This window comes from Mastigoproctus giganteus, chromosome 11 (genome assembly GCF_048544385.1).
Source record: "Mastigoproctus giganteus isolate SK-2022 chromosome 11, ASM4854438v1, whole genome shotgun sequence".
NCBI lineage: Eukaryota > Metazoa > Arthropoda > Arachnida > Uropygi > Thelyphonidae > Mastigoproctus > Mastigoproctus giganteus.
The window spans coordinates 4120994-4144717 of NC_143585.1; the positions used below are offsets into that span (position 1 = coordinate 4120994).

A 23724-nucleotide genomic window follows, 5' to 3' on the forward strand; every position below is an offset into this window, starting at 1 on the left:
TGTCTTACATTTGCATTAGTCAGTAACTTTGTGCTCTCAGTTTTAACATCTAGTGAAATTTATAACATTGTGAATCCATTCATAATAGAAATGCTACCACACAAAAATGTTATAAAATTTATATAAAATGCAGTTAAATATATAACACTATATTACAAATTGTGAAAACAGAGAGATTCTAGGTTTTTTTTTTTTTTTTTCAATTGCATTTTGGACGGATGGTAATTGTGCGTAGACTAAAAGACCACACTTCTGTTAATATAATGTTGTCTCCAAGTACGTGCACCACAACGAAGATGACGATCACATGGAGTTAGATACTTTGTCCCTATATGTAGCGCAAAAATGGCTTACAAATTTGGAATGTACAAACTGGAAGTTAACGGTCTATATTTTAAATGAAAATACAAAAAAATGCAAATTCAATCACTTCTTGATATTTTTTCTGTTTAGAACAGTAGCTCTAGAGATATCTCTGGCTTGTAGCTCATATCATTGCTAATCCAAGTATTCACACCATGAGCCAAGAAATTGTCTTGCAGTAAAAAAAAAAAAAAACCCCAACTAAGCTTTGATAATAGAGATGATTGTCTACTAAAACAGGCACATGCAATTTATGCATGATGTCTTGGAAGCTGAAATCTCAGATATCTGTTGCAAGATATGTCATGTTGGAGAATTCTTCTCAGCAGTTTCTGTGCTAGTTATGACTTCCCGGGATTCTGTCCTCTTAGAACCACTAAATGAGAAGTGGAACAATATTAGATGTCAGGATGATTGTCTTTAATATACATTACTATTTACACTCCATGCAATTTTTGAAGATCAAAATTTAGAATTCACATGCAGATTCTTATAAATTATTAATAATGATATAATAATGGTGTCTGTGTACAATGCACAATGACAAATAACTATCTGAGAATTACTACTTGCATCTGATAATCATTCTAGTAACGTCAGGAATTTAAGTTTAATATCTAATTTGCTGATGACACAAAGTTGTGCAGGTTGTTAACTAAATTAATCAGGGTATGCCATTCCAAGAAGACCTAGAGGCTTAATACTGATAAATGCAAGGTACCGTATCAAGAAGGTGAGTATCCAGGTGTATATGGCAATGGTTAGGCTGCATCATGAATACTGAATACAAGTTAGAAAAACCTTTAGAAAATATGTAGATCTATTGGAAGGGATGCAGAGAAGAGTAAAAATATTATTCAGGAGTACAAAAGGTACTGTTAACAGGAAAGACTTTAGTTCTGTAAAATGAAGCATCAGGACATCTGCAAGGAGAATTGACTGAAGTGTTTAAGGTTTTAAATTGGTTGGATAAACTAAAATATGTGGATTTTTGTTACCAGTTAAAGGGTAATTGATTATTGGAACAAACTTCCACTTTCTTGGAGTTCTGGAAATGGGTAGGTTGAATAAATTTAAAGAATAGGATAAATTATCAGAAAGGATGGGTAAATGAAGTAAGCAGTGATTTTTTCCTTTTTTTGAGGGGGAGGACTGATAAACTGTATATGATACATGAACAAATATTTCCTAAACATATTATAAAAACCTTTTAAACAGGTCCAAAAAAAGCAAATATTTCTTTTTCCAAAAAAAAAAAAAAAAAAGAGGGGGGGGGGGAAGTAAATTTCTCTTTACTCTTGTTTTTTAAATTAGTTTTAAAATTTTTAAAAATGAAAAAAAGAATTTCAGATTTAGTTACAAAATTCCATGTCGTGCACATATCAGAATGAATGATATGTTTTGGCCAAAGTCAGAAAAACCAATCTAAAAACTGTTCTTATAAAGTGAATACATTTTTCTGCATGTGATTTTACACAAAATAATATTTAAGTGAAATTTTCATAATGCTCAACTCTCTCTCACGCACACGGAAATAAAGGCAATTGCTGTTAAAGGTGTAAAAGCTATGTTATTATCTATATCACAGAAAGGTGGCAAAGAATATACAGGCATACCTCGAATAACGAATAGGATGGTTTCTACGAAATTACTTCGTTAAGCGAAACTTCGTTTTCAGAGGTAAAAATACTATGGCCAGAATAGGGATACGTTCCTACGTAAAGAAAATGAAAAGCTTTTTTTCCGAACAAAGAAAAGTTTTATTAAATAAACAGTCAACTTACATACAAAGTGAAATCACATTTTAAAATAAGAGTCTAAAGTTGTTGTTTATGCTCTTTTTCTCTTTCATTTAGCAATTGACTATACGGAGTTATTGCATTTAACACTGATCGCTTAACAATAACACTTCTTCCTAAATCAGGATCATTTTCACTAAAAAAATTTAAAACGTTTTCAATGTCATTTAAGTACCTTTTTTTAAATCTTTGGTTGTTAACACTTTTTCGGCAGGAACTTCTTTAATTTCGTCTTCATTAACTTTGTCTTCGTTGCTAACAAGGTTTTCTAAATCTTCCACTAAAAAAAACATCATCTTCTGCATTCAATAAATTTCTAACATCCTCTTCATCGACATTTTCGAAACCTATTGATTGAGCCATCTGGATAACTTCATTTCTAATTTCTTGGATGTTATTTTCTTCTTCTAGTACAACTTCTGGGCCAAACTTATTTTGCCATATTTTGCGCCAAACTCCATTTAAGCATTTCTTAGTGACTTCTTTCCAAGAACTATCAATGTTTTCAATTGCGTTTTTAATGGTGTAGTTTTTCCAAAAAGTTTTAACTGTCATTTCCTCTTTATCCTCTAGTTCAGTTAAACTGCTTAATGTTCGACGCAGATAATAAGCTTTAAATGATGCTATTACTCCCTGATCCAATGGTTGAATCAGGGAAGTTGTGTTTGCTGGAAGAAACACAACTTTGACAGGAATGCATGTGTCCAACGTGTTAAGATCAGTAGGATGTCCCGGAGCATTGTCTAACAACAAAAGAGCTTTTTCTTCAAAGTTGTTTTTTTTTGACAATACCGTTTTACTTCAGGACAAAAGTGGTTAACAAACCAATCAGTAAATAACTCCTTGGTAACCCATGCTTTTCTATTTGCTTTCCATATTACAGGTAAATTCATTTTTATGTTACCTTTTAACGCCCTCGGATTTTCTGAATGGTAAACTAATAACAATTTTAATTTATAATTGCCAGAGGCATTTGATCGAAAAAGTAACGTTAAACGGTCTTTGGCTGCTTTGAACCTAGCAGCTGATTTTTCTTCAATAGAAATGAAGCTTTTTGTTGGTAGCTGTTTCCAGAACAAACCGCTTTCATCAACATTGAACACCAAATTTGGAAAATTTTCACGTTCAATTATTTCCTTTAGTTTTTCTGGAAACTTATTTGCAGCTTCTCCTGTTAGTTTTACACTATGAATCCTGGCCCGTTTTTCAAATTTCTCGAACCAACCACGAGAAGCCCCAAAGGTTTCCGTAATTTCTTCAGTTTGTTTAGATTTCAGGTGATTAAACTGGAATAATTTTTTTTTATGTTAAATGGGGCTTGAAATTGCCGACTTCGTTATATCGAAGCTTCGTTATCAGAGGTAACGTTAACCGAGGTATGCCTGTACATATTGGGTTAGCATTTAAAAATGTTACTTTCAATCTTTCTTCAACTTTGCCTTCATGGAAAAGAAGATACGATGAACATTTTTAAGTGTCACTTTTACTCTATGCAATAAAAAAAAAACTAGTATTCTATTCACCCACTAGCAAAAAAAATTCTGCAAAGAGCATTATCACACACACACACACACACACACACACACACACACACACACACACACACACACACACACACACACACACACACACACACACACACACACTATATATATATATGTATATATTATTTCCCCCCCTTTTTTATTTCAGTTATATTTAGTTGTATTTTAATACAACTAAATACAACTGAATATAACCTCCATCAACATGGGTTTATATAGAAATACCAGTGTTTTGGTACATGATCAGGTGTAGTCCCCTGATGAAATACCTGATCCATGTACCAATTTTATCTTGTTTATTTTTATCTAGTTTGCATCAAAATTTTTTTTTCTTTTTCACCCTCATTTTGATGCTCATTACATTTATTAATTTCTACTTCCCTTTCAGCTTTTATACATATGATTGGCCTGTTAATTCAGCCGTTAATTCTACTTAAATCTACATTTTTTTCCCTAGGTTTTTAATATTCTTTTTCTCTTTTTTCTTCTATTAGGCCTGGCACCTCATGTTAATAACTTCCCAATCTTTTAGTATTTTCTATTAATTTTTTCTATCAATTATTTTTAATTCTTATATATAAAGAATTTAGTCTCAAAAAAAAAAAATCTTCAGACATCAAACCAGGCTTCCACAGCTATTTTTAGCTCAACATCTTTAAAATGAGTTCTAATAGTCACTTTGAAGAAGACCTGAGTTGTATGGGATGGGGGGGGGGGTGTTCAAATCTACATTCATGAACCTGGGCTTTTGTGTATAGCTGCACTGTCATGAAGAAGAAAAACATGATGACCCAACTTTCCTCAACTTTTTTTCCTGAATTGCACTTAAAACTTTGTCACATGGATGGCATATGGCCCTGTTATTGTGGATCTAGGTGCACCAAGATAATCAAATTTAACAACAATCTTTTTGTGTCCAGAAAATTGAAGCCAACATTTTTCTTACATGGGTACAAAGCTTTTTTGGGGTTGGAGATCCCTTGTGCTTCCACTGCATGTTTTCTAATTTGGACTTAGGGCATGAAAATGTAACCGTTTCATCACCAGTCACCAAATGGAATAAAAACCTACCTGGATTATCAAGAATTAATTTTAAATCATCTTTAGATGACTCTACCCTCTAATGTTTGAGAATGGAAATGCTTCCATGGAAAATATTAAGTACTTTTTCAAGTTCAGACACTTTAATTCTTCTTTTGAATTCTGCTGACATTCATGCAATATCATAACTGAGTGACTCATTCCCAAATACTCTCATTATTCCTTCATGGATTTCTTTAGCAATTCTGCCTCTTTAGTCAAAATTTTGATTACTGAACAATGCTCAATTTGCTAGATATTCATTCTTCTTTGCCTTACCAGCATAAAAAATTAAACGTTAGAAACAGCACGTTAACATACAATATTTTTTCATGTTATTTTATAAGAAATTAAGCTATCAAAAAATAACCTATTCTATAATTTATTAATACATTTTCTATACCCTGTTCTCAGAATCTTTTGACCTTTGCTTGTATATATATTTTTCAAGGTAAGTAATTTCAAATAATGCTTCAAACTACATTAAAAAAGCTTCAACTAAGTGCTGCCATCGCTTAATTTGTTTCTAATTATATCATAGTTTATCTAGGTCAACAATTAGAAACATACATGGTAACATAAAAAAAAAAAAAATTGGGGGATGAGATTGTGCTTGTGTAGTTTAGGTGTTGATCCTGAAGAACTAACACACTTAAAAACATGACAGGCAAATATTCCAGAAGTCTGGAGAGAACACAGTTTTCATCATGAGTTTGGACTGTGATCACCGTTCTTCTAATGATAATTAATTCTAGAGGCTGTGAAATTTCAAGATTGGCTGCCACAAGGATTGTTCTTATATGTGGAGTTAAATAGTACTTGTGGACAGCTTATTATAAAATCCAGCATTCTTTAGCATATTTTTTATTTTGTGTGAGAATTATTTGATACCCAAATTTCTGTAAGGTTACCTTCAAGACAGGACGGGTTTCAGGTAATTTTGCTGTTTATGGATTGGGTGCAATTCCAATTTTTATAAGTAATTGCTAGATGACATCAAAAGATCAGAATTCTGGATTGAGTGCAATTCCTTAATCGTTGAGGCTTTCGCAGAAATTCTCTCAGATAGGCCAGACAAGCTGTGCTTGCTACCTGGGAGTCTAAAACGCTGATGGAACTGATATTCGGGGGATAACCAAATTCAGAAGGTGCAAATCCTTTGCTTGCACCTTCATGATGGTGGGACTTAGTAATACTGGGTATTGTTGTTATTTGGTTTTTAGGAGCATTAGCAACTAAGGCCATATTGCTCCGGGGATATGCGGTGGTCATTCCCTGACCTTTCTGCATCCTCCGTATTTGGTGGTCACGGGCTCGAACCCCCGTCTGATCAAGAAGCGTGTGCTATGCATTGCTGCTCCTGCCCACGTGGCTACGGAGGCGCCAATCCTGGGTATAACCACCATGTGCAAGCACACTGTGGGTGACTACCCAGGTATGAACCAACATAAGCAGGGGTCGAGATGTGGGCACCACACCTCGACCCCACCACACCACACCCCTACTTACGTTGGGAATGCCACACCTGTGTTACCAAGCAATACTAGGTGGTAGACGGCGCTCATCAACCAGTGCAATACCACCACTTTGCTTATTGGAGACTTGAAGTGGTGGAACCCATGTTTAGTCTCCAGAGCTAAATTCTGGTCAATCTTTCCCCATCTCTCCCATCATGCAGTATTTTTTTTTTTTTTTTTATGTGAACCCCAAACACGAGAGGTATTAGAACCTATAGTACCTAGTACCGTGCTTGGGTTGGAGATTGAGAAGACGAAAGAAGATATTTGTTGACATTGGACTTGAACTTCTGTAGATTGTAATTTTCAGGAAATACGTATGAAGGAAGGTTGTTCCAGAAAACGGCAGTTGAATGAATAAATGAGGAAGATGAAAAGTTGGTTCTGTGGGTTTGAAGTTGGACAGTAAATGGATGTTGGCTGGTGGCGGCACATGTTCGGACTGTTTTGAAAGAGAGAGCAGGAATTATAGAAGCTAATTCAGAAGAACAGTGCCCATGGAAGTATCTGTAGAAGAGGCATGCAGCAGAAACAGTGCGTCTATGAGACAGCGAGTGGAGAGACTCTGTTAGAGATGAATCATTAATTAACCTAACTGCCATCTTCTGAATGGAATCAAGAAGCCTGAGAGAGGTTTTGGGGGCACCACCCCAGATGTGGGAACAATATTCCATGGCAGGGTGGATTTGCGATTTATACAGAGTGAGCAGCTGTTTGGAAGAAAAGTAACGCCGAGAGCGAAAGAGAAAACCAAGTTTTTTAGATGCAGAGGAAGCAATATTTGTAATGTGCTTGTGCCAAGAGAGATTAGAAGTCAGGGTAATCCCCAAAAGAGATATATCCTTTTGCCTAGAAATTGGAGTGTCACTAAAGATAAGCATAGGAGCAGAAGAATCCTTTTTGCGAGATATAAGACAAGACTGAGTTTTAGAAGGGTTGAAATCAACTAAGTTGTCTTTGACCCACTGGAGAATTACCTGAAGATCGGCATTTAAGGAATTGGTAGCAGATTTTCGAGAAGTTGAAGCTGATTGAGCAGGACAAGGTTTCTCAAAATGGAAAGTTGAATGCAATGTGCTATCATAGGCAAAACTATGGATAGGATTTCCAGTCAATGGAAGAAGGTCATTGATATACAAGAGGAAAAGAGTGGGGGAAAGAACTGAACCTTGGGGGACACCGGCATTAGTGGAGAAGTTAGAAGACAGAGAGCCATCAACCATCACCCTCAGTGAGCGATCAGAGAGAAAACTGGATAACCAATTCCTAAAAACAGTTGGCAAACCATAAGATGGAAGCTTGTTTAGAAGACCTTTATGCCAAACACGATCAAAAGCCTTTGAGATGTCAAGAGCAACTACTTGTGTTTCACCGAACCTTTCCATTGAATTAGTCCATAAATGGGTAACATAAGCCATAATATCACCAGTGGATCGACACTGACGGAATTCATACTGGTGATCGTTGATCAGACGGAAGGTTTCTAGGTAGTTTAAGAGTTGGTGGTTAATTGATTTCTCCATTACTTTAGAAAGAGTAGAAGTAATTGCAATGGGACGATAATTGGATGGGAGGGATTTGTCACCCTTTTTAGGAACTGGCTGGATATGAGCAAATTTCCAAGCAGAAGGAAAAACACCTTTAGAATAAGAAAGTGAAAAAAGGCGGCAAAGAATAGGAATAAGTTCAGGAGCACAGGTTTTGAGAACAATTGGAGAAATACCATCAGGACCTGGAGCTTTCTTAGCATCGAGATTCATCAAAATCCTTCTGATATCCTTCTGACGGAAGACCACAGGAGGCACTGAATGGAGTGTGTTGGGAATGGTGGGAGGTGTTTTACCAAGATCATTAATACATGAGCTGGAAGAAAAATGGGATGCTAGCAGGTCAGCTTTATCCTTGGCTGAAGTGACAACAGAACCATCTGGTTTGGACAGAGGTGGGAGCAGAGATGGGCAAAAGTTGCGGCCAATAGCTTTGGCAAGAGACCAGAATGCTCGGCTACCATTAGGGCAAGAAGCAAGTTTTCTACTCTTAGCCTGTTCGAAATCTAGTTTGGACTGATTAATAACTGCTTTACAATTGTTGCGAGCTTTGGTGTAGGCAGAAAATGAAACTGAAGAATTAGAAACAAGCCAATTATGATATGCAACATTCTTCTCTTGGACAGCCTTAGCACATTTATTGGAAAACCAAGGTTTAGATAAAGGACGAGATTTTAAAGTGGAGTGTGGGATAAAGGATTCCATTCCTGCAAGAATAATTTCACTGACACGATCTGAGCAAACGTTGACATCAGAACTTTTGAAACAGTAATCGTATGTAAACAGTAAACAGTATGATTAATGTCTTTTGAGGTTATGATGAATACCATGGCGAGATCTAAACTTCCTTATATTTTGAGAGTACAGCTCTAAAATGGTGTTTGCAGGCCAGCTGCTAGTTAGTACATTGGACCGCACTTATTGGTAACTCTCTAGGAGGCTTCCGGATCAGCTAGTGTATAATTCTGCTACCTCTACTACTGCCAGATAATGACTGGAGGGAGTCCGAGTAGTGTGTATGCAGAGGGCACATTATGTCAAGGATGTGGGTATATTCTTACCACGAATACACCATATGCAAAAATTTCATTACTTCATACAGAATGTCCTCCACACCTTTTCTTACTATTGAATACACCATGAATTTTCAAACAAATAGAGCAAACTTATCTGCGAAAAGATTTAAACATCCCAAACACTTCCTATTTCACTTCACAAATATATGTGGTCATAGTTTTAATCTCAACGATGTCCATTTCTACTTACAAAACTCCATGTACTTTTTATGACAGAATCTCAGTTGTTGGTTGATTCAACTACTGATTCCTTTCGCCTCAAAGATGGTACTTCTGCATATGTCCATACCAATATTCCCTGTCAGAGACTTGGTAATTTGGAATCTCCTCTTTTCGATCTTCTCTGGCTTAAAATCTCTCTACCTCATTCTGTCAAATTCATCTGTTGTCTCTACTGTTCTCCCAACAACACTAATCACTTGGAACTCTTTGACTTCCTCTCTCTGCAACTTGACTTTCTCTAGTCCAAATTTCCTAACAGTGAGGTAATTTTCCTTGGTGATTTTAATGTTCACAAATCCAGCTGGCTTTCGTTTTCTAGTCACACAGACTCAGCTGGTTGATATGCTAAGGCTTTTGCAATTACTAATGATCTCACACAGATTGTTCATTGACCTACCAGAATACCGGACAATCTTAACTATGCAGCGTCATCTTTTTCTCAAAAACAGCCTTTCTAAGTACACAGTCGAAGTGGTCCTGTAGGAACCTCAGATCACAACTTAGTGATTGTCTCTTCTCCAATGGAACCTTTATCTCATGGCTGTTCCTAACCTTGTGTTGTTTGGCATTACAAGAATGAAAAATGGGATTCCTTGGTTGGATTGTTTTAAAACTTCTGATGCCAACATTTGCTCAGTCATATCAGTGAAATAATTCTAGTAGGAAGGGAATCCTTTAATTCCACACTCTACCTTAAAATCTCGTCCTTTATCTAAACCTTGGTTTAGGAACCACTTTACCACTACTGATAAAGTGGTTCCTTTATCAATAGTGATTCATCATGCATTAAGAATCTGCAGATAAAGGAACCACTAGGTGGCAGTGATCATGGTGCGCTGAATCGGATTTACTCAAAGAGGTAACTACCATCAGGGATAAAGGGAAGAGTGATGATGTTACCAACAGCAAATTCAAAATGGTAAGCATTCATAGAATTAACCTTGGAAGCTACCTACTAAGTTTTTCATACCAACTAAGAAATATTGTTCAAGATTTAGGCCTAAATGGATGTCAGATGAACTAATTAGACATGTGGCAGAAAAGAAAAATGATTGGGATACATATAAACTGGTTTGTAACCAAGTGACAAAGGAGGTTAGGCAGGCAAAGGCAGATTACGAGAAGTCTTTGGCAAAGGATGCAAAGAAAAACAGCAAAGAGTTCTTTACTTATGTAAACTCTAGAAGGAAAGGGATGAATCAGATTGGTCAACTTGATATCGATGTTGTTGATGATCCTGCTCAAGAAGCTAACAAACTAAATGGATATTTTGCATCTACATTCACACATGAGGAATTATTCAGGGAGGGGAATGCCAGAGGTATATTAAATTCTGGCAGTAATCTAGATAATCTTGTAATAACTGAAAGTAAAGTGGAGGCAAAAGTGTTGAAGATAAACATAAGAAAGGCACCTGGGATGGATGGAATCTATCCAGTTATATTAAAGGAGGCAGCAAAGGAAGTAAGCAAACTCTTAGCCATAATTATGAGAGTTTCCTTAGACTCAGTGGAGGTACCCATGGACTAGAGATGTGCAAATGTGACCCCAATCCACAAAGGAGAATCAAAGAGAGAGACAGGTAATAACAGACCTGTTAGTTTAACTTCTGTTCCAGGGAAATTAATGGAGGCAATGGTTAAAGAAGCATTGCAGGATCATCTAGACAAGACTTCAGTTATAGCTCGGACACAGCTTGGGTTTGTTAAGGGGAAGTCTTGTCTGACCAATTTGATTGGATGCTATGATGTAGTCACAAAGGAACTGGATGCAAAGAATAATTTTGATGTCATATACTTGAATCTTAGGAAGGATTTTCATACTGTTGCACATGGAAGACTGCTGTACAAAACTGAGCAGTGCAAGTTGCTGCTATGGATAAAAGGATGGTTGAGTGGGAGAAGACAGAGAGTGGTAATCAATGGACACTGCTCTTTGTGGACTAATGTTATTAGTGGAGTCTCCCAGGGTTCAGTGTTGGGTCCACTATTGTTTTCTGCATTTATTAATGATATTGATAAAGGTATATCAGGCTTAATGTCTAAGTTTGCAGATGATTCAAAGGTTGGCAGGATTGTTAAAGACACTATTGACAGTAAGCTACTGCAACAGGATCTAGAAAAGTTGAGCAGATGGGTTGAGAGGTGGCAACCGAAGTTTAACATTGACAAATGTAAAGCACTGCATATGGGTAGCAGTAACCCCAGAGTAATTTTTTTTTTTTTTTTTGTAGTTGTTGGCGCATCAGCTTCTTTGGCCATAATGCACCTCCCAAGGTTTTTGCAGTACTTTGATCCAAGCCCGAGGCAGGATTTCAACCCGAGACTTTTAGGTTGCCAGGCAGGCACTTTACCAACCCGGCTAGCTCCGGTCGGCCCCAGAGTAATGTATCAACTGTGTGGTACTACACTCAGGTGGTAGAGAATGAAAAGCACCTGGGATAAGTGTGCAGTCAGATACAAAGTTTTCTGAGTAGTGCAGATGGTCTGCAAGAGTAGCTCATGGTGTCTTGTCAACGATATACAGGAATTTTTTTATTAGTGATAAGGAGGTGATTATCCCCTTGTATAAGGAAATGGTTAGGCCACACCTTGAGTACTGTATACAGTTCTGGAGGATTCATTTTAGGACGGATTAGGCTGCTGGAACAAGTACAGAGAAGGGCAACAAGATTAGTGAATGGAACACAGGGTTGCTCTTATGAAGAAAGGCTTAAGTTTTGCAAATTACAATGTCTGTAATTTGCAAAACCATATCAGCATTTGTTATGGTTGATCAAAAGCTATTATGTGGGATCCCATGCTGTCATGGATAAAATGCTACTTGATGGATCATGACTATAAAGTATTAATTAATAACAAGTTATCGTTATCCCTCTCATTTAACCTAAATGCTGGTGTACTTCAGGGTTCAGCTTTTGGTCTGCTATTTAACCTTAAAGCAATGATTTTGCATCAATTTTGAGAATGAAAATATCTGGTTTCTATCATATGTGGATGATATGAAGTTTTACAGAACTGTATGTATTTGTTATATTTACAGAAAGTTCCTGATTATTTTACTGGACAGTGTCAAAAAATTCTCAATAAATATAACTAAATTTCATATAATAAAGAATGGTGATCCTCATGCTCCTGTAATGAAGTATGATCCTCATGCTTGTGTAATGAAGTATGATCCTTATGCTTCATAGTTCGTTAATTATAATACGTAATTAAGTATGATTATAATTAAGCAAATAATAATTTGCTATCAAGAGTATTTGTATTTAAGGATTTGGGAATCATATTCCCTTTTCTATTCAAATGGAAGTTTTTCTCAACACATAAATAATATAATCAAAGGTGGATTTCAAATTCAAGGTCTTCTTGAATTTGAAATCCATCATTTATTGGTATTATTGGCCCTCTAGAATTGAATACATGTTTTTAGTCCTTCATATTCTAGAGGTTGCTAAACCAGTATGGTTTCCTTATTCTGATCATTATATTGCCAAAATGAAGAAAATTCAATGCAGCACAGTAAAACAAATGCTGAGAGTTAATGGAGAAATATGTTTCTATAGGAAAAAATATGAGTACTCAGTAAAATATGGTCTTCAACATTTAGTTAAAAGGTTGATTTTGGACCTTCAAATTTTTTTATAAAATAATGTATCTTATGACTGCTGCTTCATATCTCCTATCTAATATAAACTTTAATATTATAAATATAAGAATCTTAAGTAATGGACATAGTCCATTACTTAGGATTCTCAATGTTATAAACAAATTGTAAATGACATAAACAAATTTCTATTTATATCATAAAGTTTTTTTACTTTTTAAATTTTATTTTTGTCATTGTTTATTATGCTTTACCTGACTGTTGCATTTTGTTGAATTGAAAAAATTGGTTAACATTGTTTAGAGTTTGAGTAAATATTTTATAATTTTTGAATGTTTATATTATTAAAATATTTTATTTCTTTTTTAATATCTTATATACTACATAGATTGTTAATATTATATTTACAGTGATTGAGGGATGGCTGCAGGACAGGAGAAAGAGGGTTATGATTATGGTTACTCTACAGACTGGGCTAGTGCTTAATGGCGTCCCTCAAGATTAATGATAGCACCACTATTAAGTGATAAAAAGGATACAGAGAATGAAGTCAAAATTTGAAGACAATATCAAGAACAAGAGGTTAACGACCACAACCAAGAAGAGCACTCCCTTTGAATAACTTGGATAGGCTTCAGGGACGGTCAGAAAAGTGGCAGCTATGTTTTAATGCTGAAAAATGCAAGGTTTTACACTTAGGAAATAATAATCTCAAAATAACCTACACATTAAGATGAGCAGGGTTTAAGACAGTACGGGGGGGGGGGGGGGAGAGATTTAAGGGTTACTATCCACGCAGACATGAAGTAAGTTTTCTCTGCAATGCAAAACAGACAGGCAGCAAGGAGGGTCCACGGTAATGATTTAATGAACATCTTGTCAAGGAAAGTTGAAAATGGCAGGGTTAAAATTTCCACTCCTAAACAGGATCATTATTTGTATAGACTTTCTCTTAAAAATCATAAGCAATCTCACTTCACATAAAATTATAAGAAACTGCCGGGTCATCATTGCGAGTGCAAGAACCATTCAACATTTAATATATGGATTTTTTTTTTTACATACAAATTTTATGGGAAAAAAAAAAAGAAAGAAATAATAACTGATAGATTTCTATTTGTCTTATTTTAGTGAAATTTGGAATGGCTAAATAAACATTTTTAAAAGGCCAAAATATAAAATTTCGTGAAAATCCATCTACTGAGAGTAGAGCTGTTACATGTGGATGGATGGTTGGGCAAACAATAGGTGCATATATACAGTCGAACTTGGTTATAACGAGCACAGAAATAACGAGATCATGGCTATAATGAGCATACTACACAGATATACCGGACAAATTTTGGTAACTATGCAAACATTCTTAATTGCTTGGTTAGTCGAAAAAATTCTTGGAATACATGAAAATGAAAAGAGCAACTTAGCTTTATGACCACCTGCATCGGATTAGCGGCCAGTTTATGACCTTGTCCTTCCGGGGATGGGGGCTATACAATAGTGCATTGGCATTCTGCTTGTCGCATTACCCTATTTACAAATTGTCTTGTATTCACTGAACCATAAATTTATTTCAGGACTTCTAAGAACATATGCATTTCAGGACTTTTTATTTATTTATTAAATCTGTTTATTGCTCTAATCAAGAGCCACCCCCTGAACAGCAGTAAGCTAAGGGGGTGATACATACAGTGTTTATTTTATATACTCAAAAGTTGTGGAATACCGAAGTGTCCCAAATTAAGAAGGATATTGTTTTATTAAAAGTGCTGTAAATTACAAAACATGAGAAATATGTACAAAAATATAAAGGATTGAAGCAGTCCATCACCGGTTGTTGCCTGTGGTATCCCTTCAATCTTGACTGTTTTAGTGCTCACAGTCTTTGGAGTAATAGCTGCTAAGGGAGGGGACCAGTGACAGCTTCACTTTATTTTACATTCATTGTGTCATGGGAAGCATTGTCGTGGCAATTTTCCTTTTGGTGGTCTGTCATAACTGTAAGTTTGTATATATTTCCATTAGTTTCTGGCGTCTGTACATATGCTGCTCGCAGAATTTATCCAGGTCAATGGCTAGATTGTTGATCATATCTACCGTGTTTCCTAGGAACATGTGTCTCAAGGCTTTCAGGTTATTGAAACTGATTCTGAGTGGGAGCCTCGGGTCTACTTGATTTCTTCCGGCAATGAGGGGAGTTTTTATCAGATCAGTGATGTCAGGGGCATTGAGTCGTCCTGTGACTAGTCTGGCAAGTGTAAGAAGGTTTGCTGCCACAATCTGTTGTTTCCAGGGATGACTTCCAGATTTATATAGAGTTCGGCCCTAGAAAAGGTGTACTGGTTGCCAGTCCGCCAGTATTCCAGGCAGAGGAACTTGTTGAAGTGTGTTGTGGAAGCAGAGGACCAAATTGTTGCAAATTGCATGACTTCTTCAGGTGAAAGACATTTGAGCTGTCTTTGCTTGATTAATCTGTAATCCGATGGAAACCAGATATCGTTAAAGGTTATGGATAGTTTTACTTGCCTGCAAAGTAGTGCTAAGAACCCGAGTTTGGTCAGAAGATGTGATGTAAAGTTTCAGGTGTATGATTGAAAATCGTCAGTTTGGGATGACAGGAAGGGATCCAGTGCTGCGCCATATAGGGTTGATGACAGGACTCCTCTTTGTGGGATGCCCCTATTAGTAATGCAAGTTGTCCGAAAGCTGCTATGTGAGATGTCTATGCTCCAGGATTTAATGGTGCTGAGAGTTTTTCCTGTGATGTTGAAGTAATGCTGGAGAATGATGATTAGAGCTGTTATGTCTATTTTTTCATAAGCCGTTTTTATGTCAAAGATAATAACATATAGCCGTGTCTTGTTGTTGAGGGCTTTCTGCATTCCGGTAAGGGTGTCTAGGAGGTTGCTATTAGTAGATTTTCCCTTAATCAAGGTATGGAGGTACGGAGGCCTGCGATTGAAAGAGTGGTCTGCAATGGCGGGCTGGATTGCTTTTTAAAATATCTTGAGGAAACCACAGCCGATGGCAATAGGCCTGAAATCTTAAGGCTGCTTGTGATCTCTGCATTTAGGGACTGGACGAACAAAGTATGTGTTCCAGATCTTTGGAATCTCTACTTTCTAGGATTTTATTGAAAATATGGACTATGAGGTCTATAATATATGAACTACAGATTTTGATTAGAAACAGAGGAAAGCAGTCGGAACCCACTACAGCTTTCAGTGGAAGTTTTTGACGATCTCCATCAGATGGCATCGGATTATGGTTAGGAGTGATATTGGTTTGCAGGGAGGGACAAAAAGTGTACTAGGGGGTTGTGCACATGACTGGTCAGTCTATTGAAAAGTGAGCTCAGTCCATTCTTTAAATATTTCTTCCTTCATAGTGATTTGTTTGTGGCACTGTTTCTGGAGTCTTTTAGATCTTTTCAGCTTATCCGTGGTAAGTTGGTTGCAGACAAGTCGTTTTTGTCTTAAGAAGAGAACCCTCGCCTTTTTATAGGTGCTGAAGTCTTCGGCATCAGCTGGTTTTCTTCATTGTCTGTAGGCCTTCTGCTTCTAGAAGAAAGTTTGCTTGATTGTTCTATTAAACCAACGCAGAGGTTCTGGAGGTGATGCTATTTCTTTTATAGCCCCCTTTTTGGCTATTCCATAAAGCTCTTCGGCTAAGTGGCTTAGGGCTACATCAGGAGGGACAGTAAACAGGTGTGTGTGTCCAGTTGAATTCTCTGAGACGTCTGAGGATGATTTCTTGTTTCAGGAATTTTGTAGAAAAGGTTAGTTCTCTCTCAGGTTGGTTTTCTTTCCTGGGCAAGTGATGATTGTGATTTTTTTTTGTAAGGCGATTTCACATGTGATAGGATTGTGGTCAGAGTAGAATTTAAAAGAAGAGGTGATCATAGAGATGCTGTCAAGATTATGGAATACGAGGTCGAGTGCGCTATTACCACTGGTTGGGCTCGTAATAATTTGCATGAAGCCCAAGGAAGCAAATATGACGTCCAGTTCTTTCCTAGCTTCTTCATGGCATGGTTGGTTGGTTGGTTATTTGGTTTTTAGGAGCATTAGCAACTAAGGCCATATTGCTCCGGGATATGCGGTGTCATTCTCTGACCTTTCCACATCCTCCGTATTTAGTGGTGACGGGCTCGAAGCTCGGTCTAATCAAGAAGCGTATGCTATGCACTGCTGCTCCTTCCCACCTGGATATGGAAGCGCCCTCATGGCATGGTATAGGCATGTTGAGTATCACCTGTCACTATGATTTTGAGGCTTGTTTTCAAGTTTGTGGCTATCCCTAGTTGTGTAGCTCTGCTCTTGAATCTTCAGTATAATCTGGGGGGAAATATATTACACAGACCTGAATCTGGGTATCCTTGAATGGTAACACCGTGGAAAGAGCTTGAAAGTTATGTGTTTGGCGGGTTTTAGTTTTAGTGGGTTGAAATGTTGTCCGAAAACCAGGGCGACTCCACCTCCTCTTTTGACGTCTCTGGAATTCTTTAGAGAACTATATCTTGTTGGCTGCATGAGTGTATCTAGGACTCTAAGTGATTGCTCTTGGGTAACCATGTTTCTGTGATGCATATGATTTCATATTCTTCGATAAGGAGCAGGGATTGAAGTGTATTTAGTTTGTTGGTGAGACTTCTGACGTTTTGGATGAAGCAACTGAGCCAAAGGTATTTCTGGTTCATATATTCCTGGTCTGTTGGTTGCTATGTTGAATGGATTTCATTGGTGGAGAAATTTTCTCTATTTTTTTGTTATTTGGTTTTTAGGAGCATTAGCAACTAAGGCCATACTGCTCCAGGATATGTGGTGGTCATTCCCTGACGTTTCTGCATCATCCATATTTGGTGGTGATGGGCTCGAACCCCAGTCTAATCAATTTTCTCTATGAACCCCTGAATGGTTTAACAAGGGTTCTTGGCGGCCAGATTTTGGGATCTAGAATTATACTTTATTTATTTGGAGGACAGAAGATGGCAAATAAGATATAAGTAGGGTATCTTGTTTTGATGAGTTTCACTTCTACCTGTGCTGCAAACTCAGTAGCCAACATCACCTTGATGTTTTCGCCTGGTTGCAGCTGGGTTCAATCTTGAGATGAAAATTTTTCTGTGAGTTGGGACAGCAGTAATATTATAAATTGAAGATAGGCATTGTGAGTGTTGATCTCTATGAGGTTTCGATGATCTGGTGAATATTCATTTGCGTGAGGAACATTGATGCCTGGGTCAACTGATTAAACCACATCAGCTGATTGCGAGTTTAACTGCCTAACAAGAGAAGAGGGTGATTTACTACCAACTACCAATCTTGAGGTTAACCAGTCATGCTTTTGGGTGCATCTGTACCACCTTAGCATATGTCTGTTTGGTGGGAGGGCCTGAAGGCTTTGTGATTTTGTACTCTGACTGATGATAGGCTAGGTTGTTCTCTTGTGCCAGTTCACCGGATGTCTCTACTGGGAAATGCTGCTGGCTTGGGACTGCGGTTGACAATGAGGTGTGATTCACTGGGGTATGTATTTGGAGAATCGATTCTCTAGTACTCAGTGGTTGGATATCCTCAGAAAAATAAGAGGGGACTGGCGTTTCTGTCTTAATGGCATAAGGTGAGTTGCAGCATCCTGTTGGTTGAAAAGGGGCCCATTTGGGAATGTATGCATTAAGATTCTGGTTCAGTTCTATTATCTCAAAATCAACTTGAGACGTGGTTTTGTTATGTTGACTGCTGAGGTGTTCAGCAGATTTAGGAGAGTTTCAAAGGTACCGAGATTCCAAAAATAAGTGGGTTTCAATGTTTACTAACTGTGACTTTAGCTGGTAGATTTCTGTCAGTATCTGTTGGGTCTGCTCTCGAAGCGAGTGCATCTCTTCTATTAGGATATCATGATTAGATTGGATGCAGTGGGTGGTATTACTATCTACAGCCTGATCCAAGTTTTTCTATTGAATTAACTGTAGGTTATATGTTTCTAAAACTTCAGTGATAAGGTTTCACAAATTTTGGACCGTGTGGACCTGTGAGATGGTTACTTGAGGTGTTAAGTTTTCTTCTTGAGTGTGATGTTCAAGGCTTGATGTGGCTGATTCTGGGTTTTCTACTAGTTCCTCATCAGTTGGAGTTATCGATTCTCTAACATCAATGTTAGGCAAAGTCTCCAGTTGTGTTTCTTCTGTTTCATCAGGAGTTACCTGTGTTTCATTGGAGTATTGCAAATTACCTTCATTTGTTGTATCCTCTGTAGGAAGATCTGTGTTATGAATAGTTGAGGTATGGCTTCTACATGCTTCGGAGATCCACGTGCATCTTCTTTGCTTATTTAATTTCTTTTGTGGGGGGGGGGGTAAGAGCTACAGATTTTCAGGTTGCATTGACAAGTTAAATCAGCTTCCTTATTTAGTTGACAGATGGCACATGTGGTTGAGTGCTGAGTGTATTGTTCGTCCTGCATATTTTGCATTTTATTATCCTTTTGAATTTTGAGTACTTAGAATCCGATTGCGTTATGCAGCATATATTGTTCAGTAAAAGGATTGTATTGGTTACAACCTGTCTTGCTGAAGGCAGTCGAGGGTGGAGGAGGACCGCTATTGTTGGGATAAGCTTCCTGAGGGGTGACAACCTTGTTCTGACATTGATTATATGTATAGACTTGGTGTCAAGTTATTGTGGTATGTTCATAAGGAGGGCAAAGACAAAGCAGTGGGCGAGAGGCTAATATAAAAATAATAATAGAAGTTTACCTGTTGGAAGGTCTTCTGTGGAAAAATTAGTAGCTGATGAGCGAGTCTTTCCTGATCCACACAGTCTTTTGATGGAATTCCTATGTGAACTAGACTACTTAAAATTGCAGATTGAAGGGGAGCACACAAATAATCGACTTCATTGCGGACGGCCAGCGACCTGAGTCTTCTAAGAACATTGTATGCATTTCAGGCTTCTAAGAATTTTGTACGCAGATCACTTTATCATTTTAAACTAAAATCGGTTAGAAACGAACCTTTTCTTCGGAAATATGTTTACTAACAAAAGAAAGTGTCTCTCAATTCGCAAAAAAGTTGAAATTATTTGTGAGTTAGAACGTGGTGCAAAAAATGCAGAAGTGTGTAAAAAGTTTTCTTTGTCCTCTTCAAGTGGAATGCCAAAAATGATTTTGATATCATATGCTTGGATTTCAGGAGAGTTTTTGATGCTGTTGCACATAGAAGACTGCTGTACAAATTGGAGCAGTATGGCATTAAGGGAAAGTTGCTACAATGAATAAAGGGATGTTTGAATGGGAGACAAAAGAGAGTTGTAATCAATGGACAGTGCTCTTCGTGGACAAATGTTATTAGTGGAGTTAACCAGGGTTCGGTTTTGGGCCCATTGTTGTTTTCTATATTTATCAATGATATTGATGAAGGTATATCAGGTTTAATGTCCAGGTTTGCAGATGATACAAAGGTTGGCAGGGTTGTTAACAACAGTAAAGACAGTATGCTACTCCAACTGGATCTAGATAAGTTGGGAAAATGAAGCTGAGAAGTGGCAACATCTCTGCTCCCACTTCTGTCAAAACCAGATGGTTCTGTTGTCACTTCAGCCAAGGATAAAGCTGAATTGCTAGCATCCCATTTTTCTTCCAACTCATGTATTAATGACATTGGCAAAATACCTCCCACCATTCCCACTACGCTCCATTCAAAGTCTTCCGTCAAAAGGATGGCAGAAGGATTTTGACGAATCTTGATGCCAAGAAAGCTCCAGGTCCTGATGGCATTTCTCCACTTGTTCTCAAAACCTGTGCTACTGAATTTACTCCTGTCCTTTGCTGCCTTTTTTCACTTTCTTATTCCAAAGGTGTTTTTCCTTCTGCTTAGAAATTTGCTCGTATCCAGCCAGTTCCTAAAATGGGTGACAAATCCCTCCCATCTAATTATCGTCCCATTGCAATTACTTCTACTCTTTCTAAAGTAATGGAGAAATCAATTAACGAACAACTCAGAAACCTTCCGTCTGATCAACGATCGCCAGTATGGATTCTGTCAGTGTCGATCCAATGGAGATATTCTTGCTTATGTTACCCATTTATGGACAAAATCAATGGAAAAGTTCAGTGAAACATAAGCAGTTGCTCTTGACATCTCAAAAACTTTCAATGCAGATCTCCAGGTAATTCTCCAGTGGGACAAAGACAACTTAGTTGATTTCAATCCTTCTAAAACTCAGTCTTGTCTTATATCTCGCAAAAATGATTCTTCTGCTCCTATGCTTATCTTTGGTGACACTCTGAATTCTAGGCAAGTTGATCTCTTTTGGGGATTACCCTGACTTCTAATCTCTCTTGGCACAAGCACATTACAAATATTGCTTCCTCTGCATCTATAAAACTTGGTTTTCTCTTTCATTCTCAGCATTACTTTTCTTCCAAACAGCTATTCACTCTGTACAAATCGCAAATCTGACTTACCATGGAATATTGTTCCCACATCTTGGGTAGTGCCCCCAAAACCTCTTTAAGGCTTCTAGATTTCATTCAGAAGAGGGCAGTTAGGTTAATTAATGACTCATCTCTAACAGAGCCCACTTGCTGTCTCATAAATGTACTGTTTCTTCTGCATGCCTTTTCTACAGATACTTCAATGGGCACTGTTCTTTTGAATTGGCTTCTATAATTCCCACTCTCTCTCTTTCAAAACAGTCTGAACACGTGCCGCCACCGGCCAACATCCATTTACTGTCAAACTTCAAACTCACAGAACCAACTTTTCACCTTCCTTGTTTATTCATTCAGCTGCTGTTTTCTGGAACAACCTTCCTTAATGTCTTTCCTGAAAATTACAATCTACAGAAGTTTAAGTCTAACGTCAACAAATATCTTCTCTCTCTCTCTCTCGTCTTCTCAACCTCCAACCCAAGCATGGTACTAAGTACTATAGGTTCTAATACCTCTCGTATTTGGGATTTTCATAAAAAAAAAAAAAAAAAAAAAATTACTCCCTATAGCCATTTGTATTTGCTTCATGCTTAATAAATTTTTATAACACCCCCAGAGTGCAGCTAATCAACTCTCTGGTATCAGTTCTTTGAGTTTTTTAATGATTTCAATCTGTCAGTACATCAGATGAACCATAACTTTGGCAACTAGTCGACCTGGGTGTGTCTATTTTGTCACTTTGCAATTCCATCTAGAGCACGGCAACAATGCCACTATCTACTTATTAGGAAGGAAAACTGGAATGTTGGACCATAGCAGTCTCTGCTGAATCAGTCATATGACATCTTCTGTTGAATAATTCAACGTGCTTTGCCAAATGGTAGAGCACATATTTTGGTGCCTGTAGAGAACATGGAAATATAAATATAACCAAACAGGGTATAAGTAATTCTGATGCTAATAAATTACATTTTATCCTTTGTGAGCCTAACCAGCTATTCTTTTAATTCAACTAAGGGATAAACTATTCACATAAAAAAAGCACCATAAAATTTTCAACATCAACATTTCAATTTCTGTAATTAAAAGATCACACAATAATATCATCTAATCAACAACAAAAAAAAAACAAAAAAACATACTGTTATTAATTAAATTCTTTAAAAACAATGAATAACTTTACCTTGATTTTATGAATACACGATGATGGATACACATACTGAATTAATAACACCGAAAGACTCCATTCATGAGTGATAAAAAAGTATAAGTAATTGCAAAAATAAAACCTTAATTCTTCTATTCATCAATGAATAACCAGGGCTTTTACGTAAGAATGTGCAGATAAATGTAATTTTAACTGTATCAAAATGATCAGTTACGTTAATAGTCATCATACCTCCTAACTCTGCAGTACAAACAGCAGAAGATCACAGCAAGAAATAAGAAGAGTATAGCTGCAGCAACTGTACCCCACAGAGCACCACGATAAAGTCTTTCTTCTTCTAGCCAAGGTTCTAGGGTAGGGGCTAAAGTGGGTGGCTCTCTATCAATAAGTGAAGGAAAATAATTAGTCCAGAACTGACATTGTTTTTGACGATAATCTCTTTCCATTATACCACTGACATTAGTGTCATTTAAGGCAAGATATTCAAGACTAGTTTCATCCATTGGTTTCCAGAATATAAGATTTAGAACTTGAGTAGGAGTTGGATTCCTGTAAAGGGGATAAAATTATATAGTACAAAATAACTTTAGAAGGAAGACAAAGTAGACTAATGAAAAATAACTTAACTATGGTTTAAGTTAACTGTAGTAAAATCAACTTAACCATGATTAACCATAACTTAACTAAGGTTAAAACAGTGGAGAAATAACAGTTGCTTCATTACACCTTTATGTTGCATATATTTTTCTAATCTCTCATCTCAAAATTGAAAATATTTGTTGTATAATATATGTTGGCAACTTTTGAACTGTGCCATTTTTAACCTCAAACATCATGATAGCCTAATACTAGAACTTTTCATTGCAAGAGTGCTATAGAAATGGAAATTCGGTGATTCAAGTATAGAGAAAATTTTTTTTGCAGGATTTGGGTTATGTAATACACCAACAAAAACTAGCTTAACATTAAAAAAATTCTGATTATACTGTAGCACAACCACATAGGCCAAAGGAGCATTCAATTAATTGCTTTGACAAGTTTTTTTTTTTTTTTTTTATCTGTTCAGTTGTAGCCAACTTTCAGAGACTTTATTGGTGAGCTGCCTCCATGCTGTCCAGTGTCACTCTTGATGGTGTCAAGCCAGCACATTCTTTGTCGATCTCTTCTCCTCGTTGCATGGACCTTTCCTAGCATTATCAATTTTCTAATGAATTGGACCGAATTCCTCCAGTGATGTTTCTGGCTTGATGCGATCTAAAATCTCTCTGTTTGTAACTTTCACTGTCCATAGTACGCTACGTGTACCATGGACAGTGAAAGTCTTTCTCCAGCACCATTGTTCAAAAACATCAATAATTCTTCTGTCTGCTTT

General features: G+C 37.1%; 1 protein-coding gene across 1 annotated transcript in view; it reads right to left on the reverse strand.

Moving 5' to 3' along the window:
• Nucleotides 1-203: 203 nt before the first annotated feature.
• LOC150077657 (cholinesterase-like) overlaps nt 204-23724 on the reverse strand; it is a 92970-nt gene continuing 69449 nt past the window's right edge. Inside the window, exons 10-11 of the mRNA XM_090384232.1 lie at nt 22584-22901; nt 204-739 (exon numbers count right to left, since the gene is read on the reverse strand). Of these exons, the coding sequence (XP_090240358.1) occupies nt 667-739; nt 22584-22901 (391 nt within the window). The 3' untranslated portion in view covers nt 204-666. The remainder of the gene's footprint in view (nt 740-22583; nt 22902-23724) is intronic.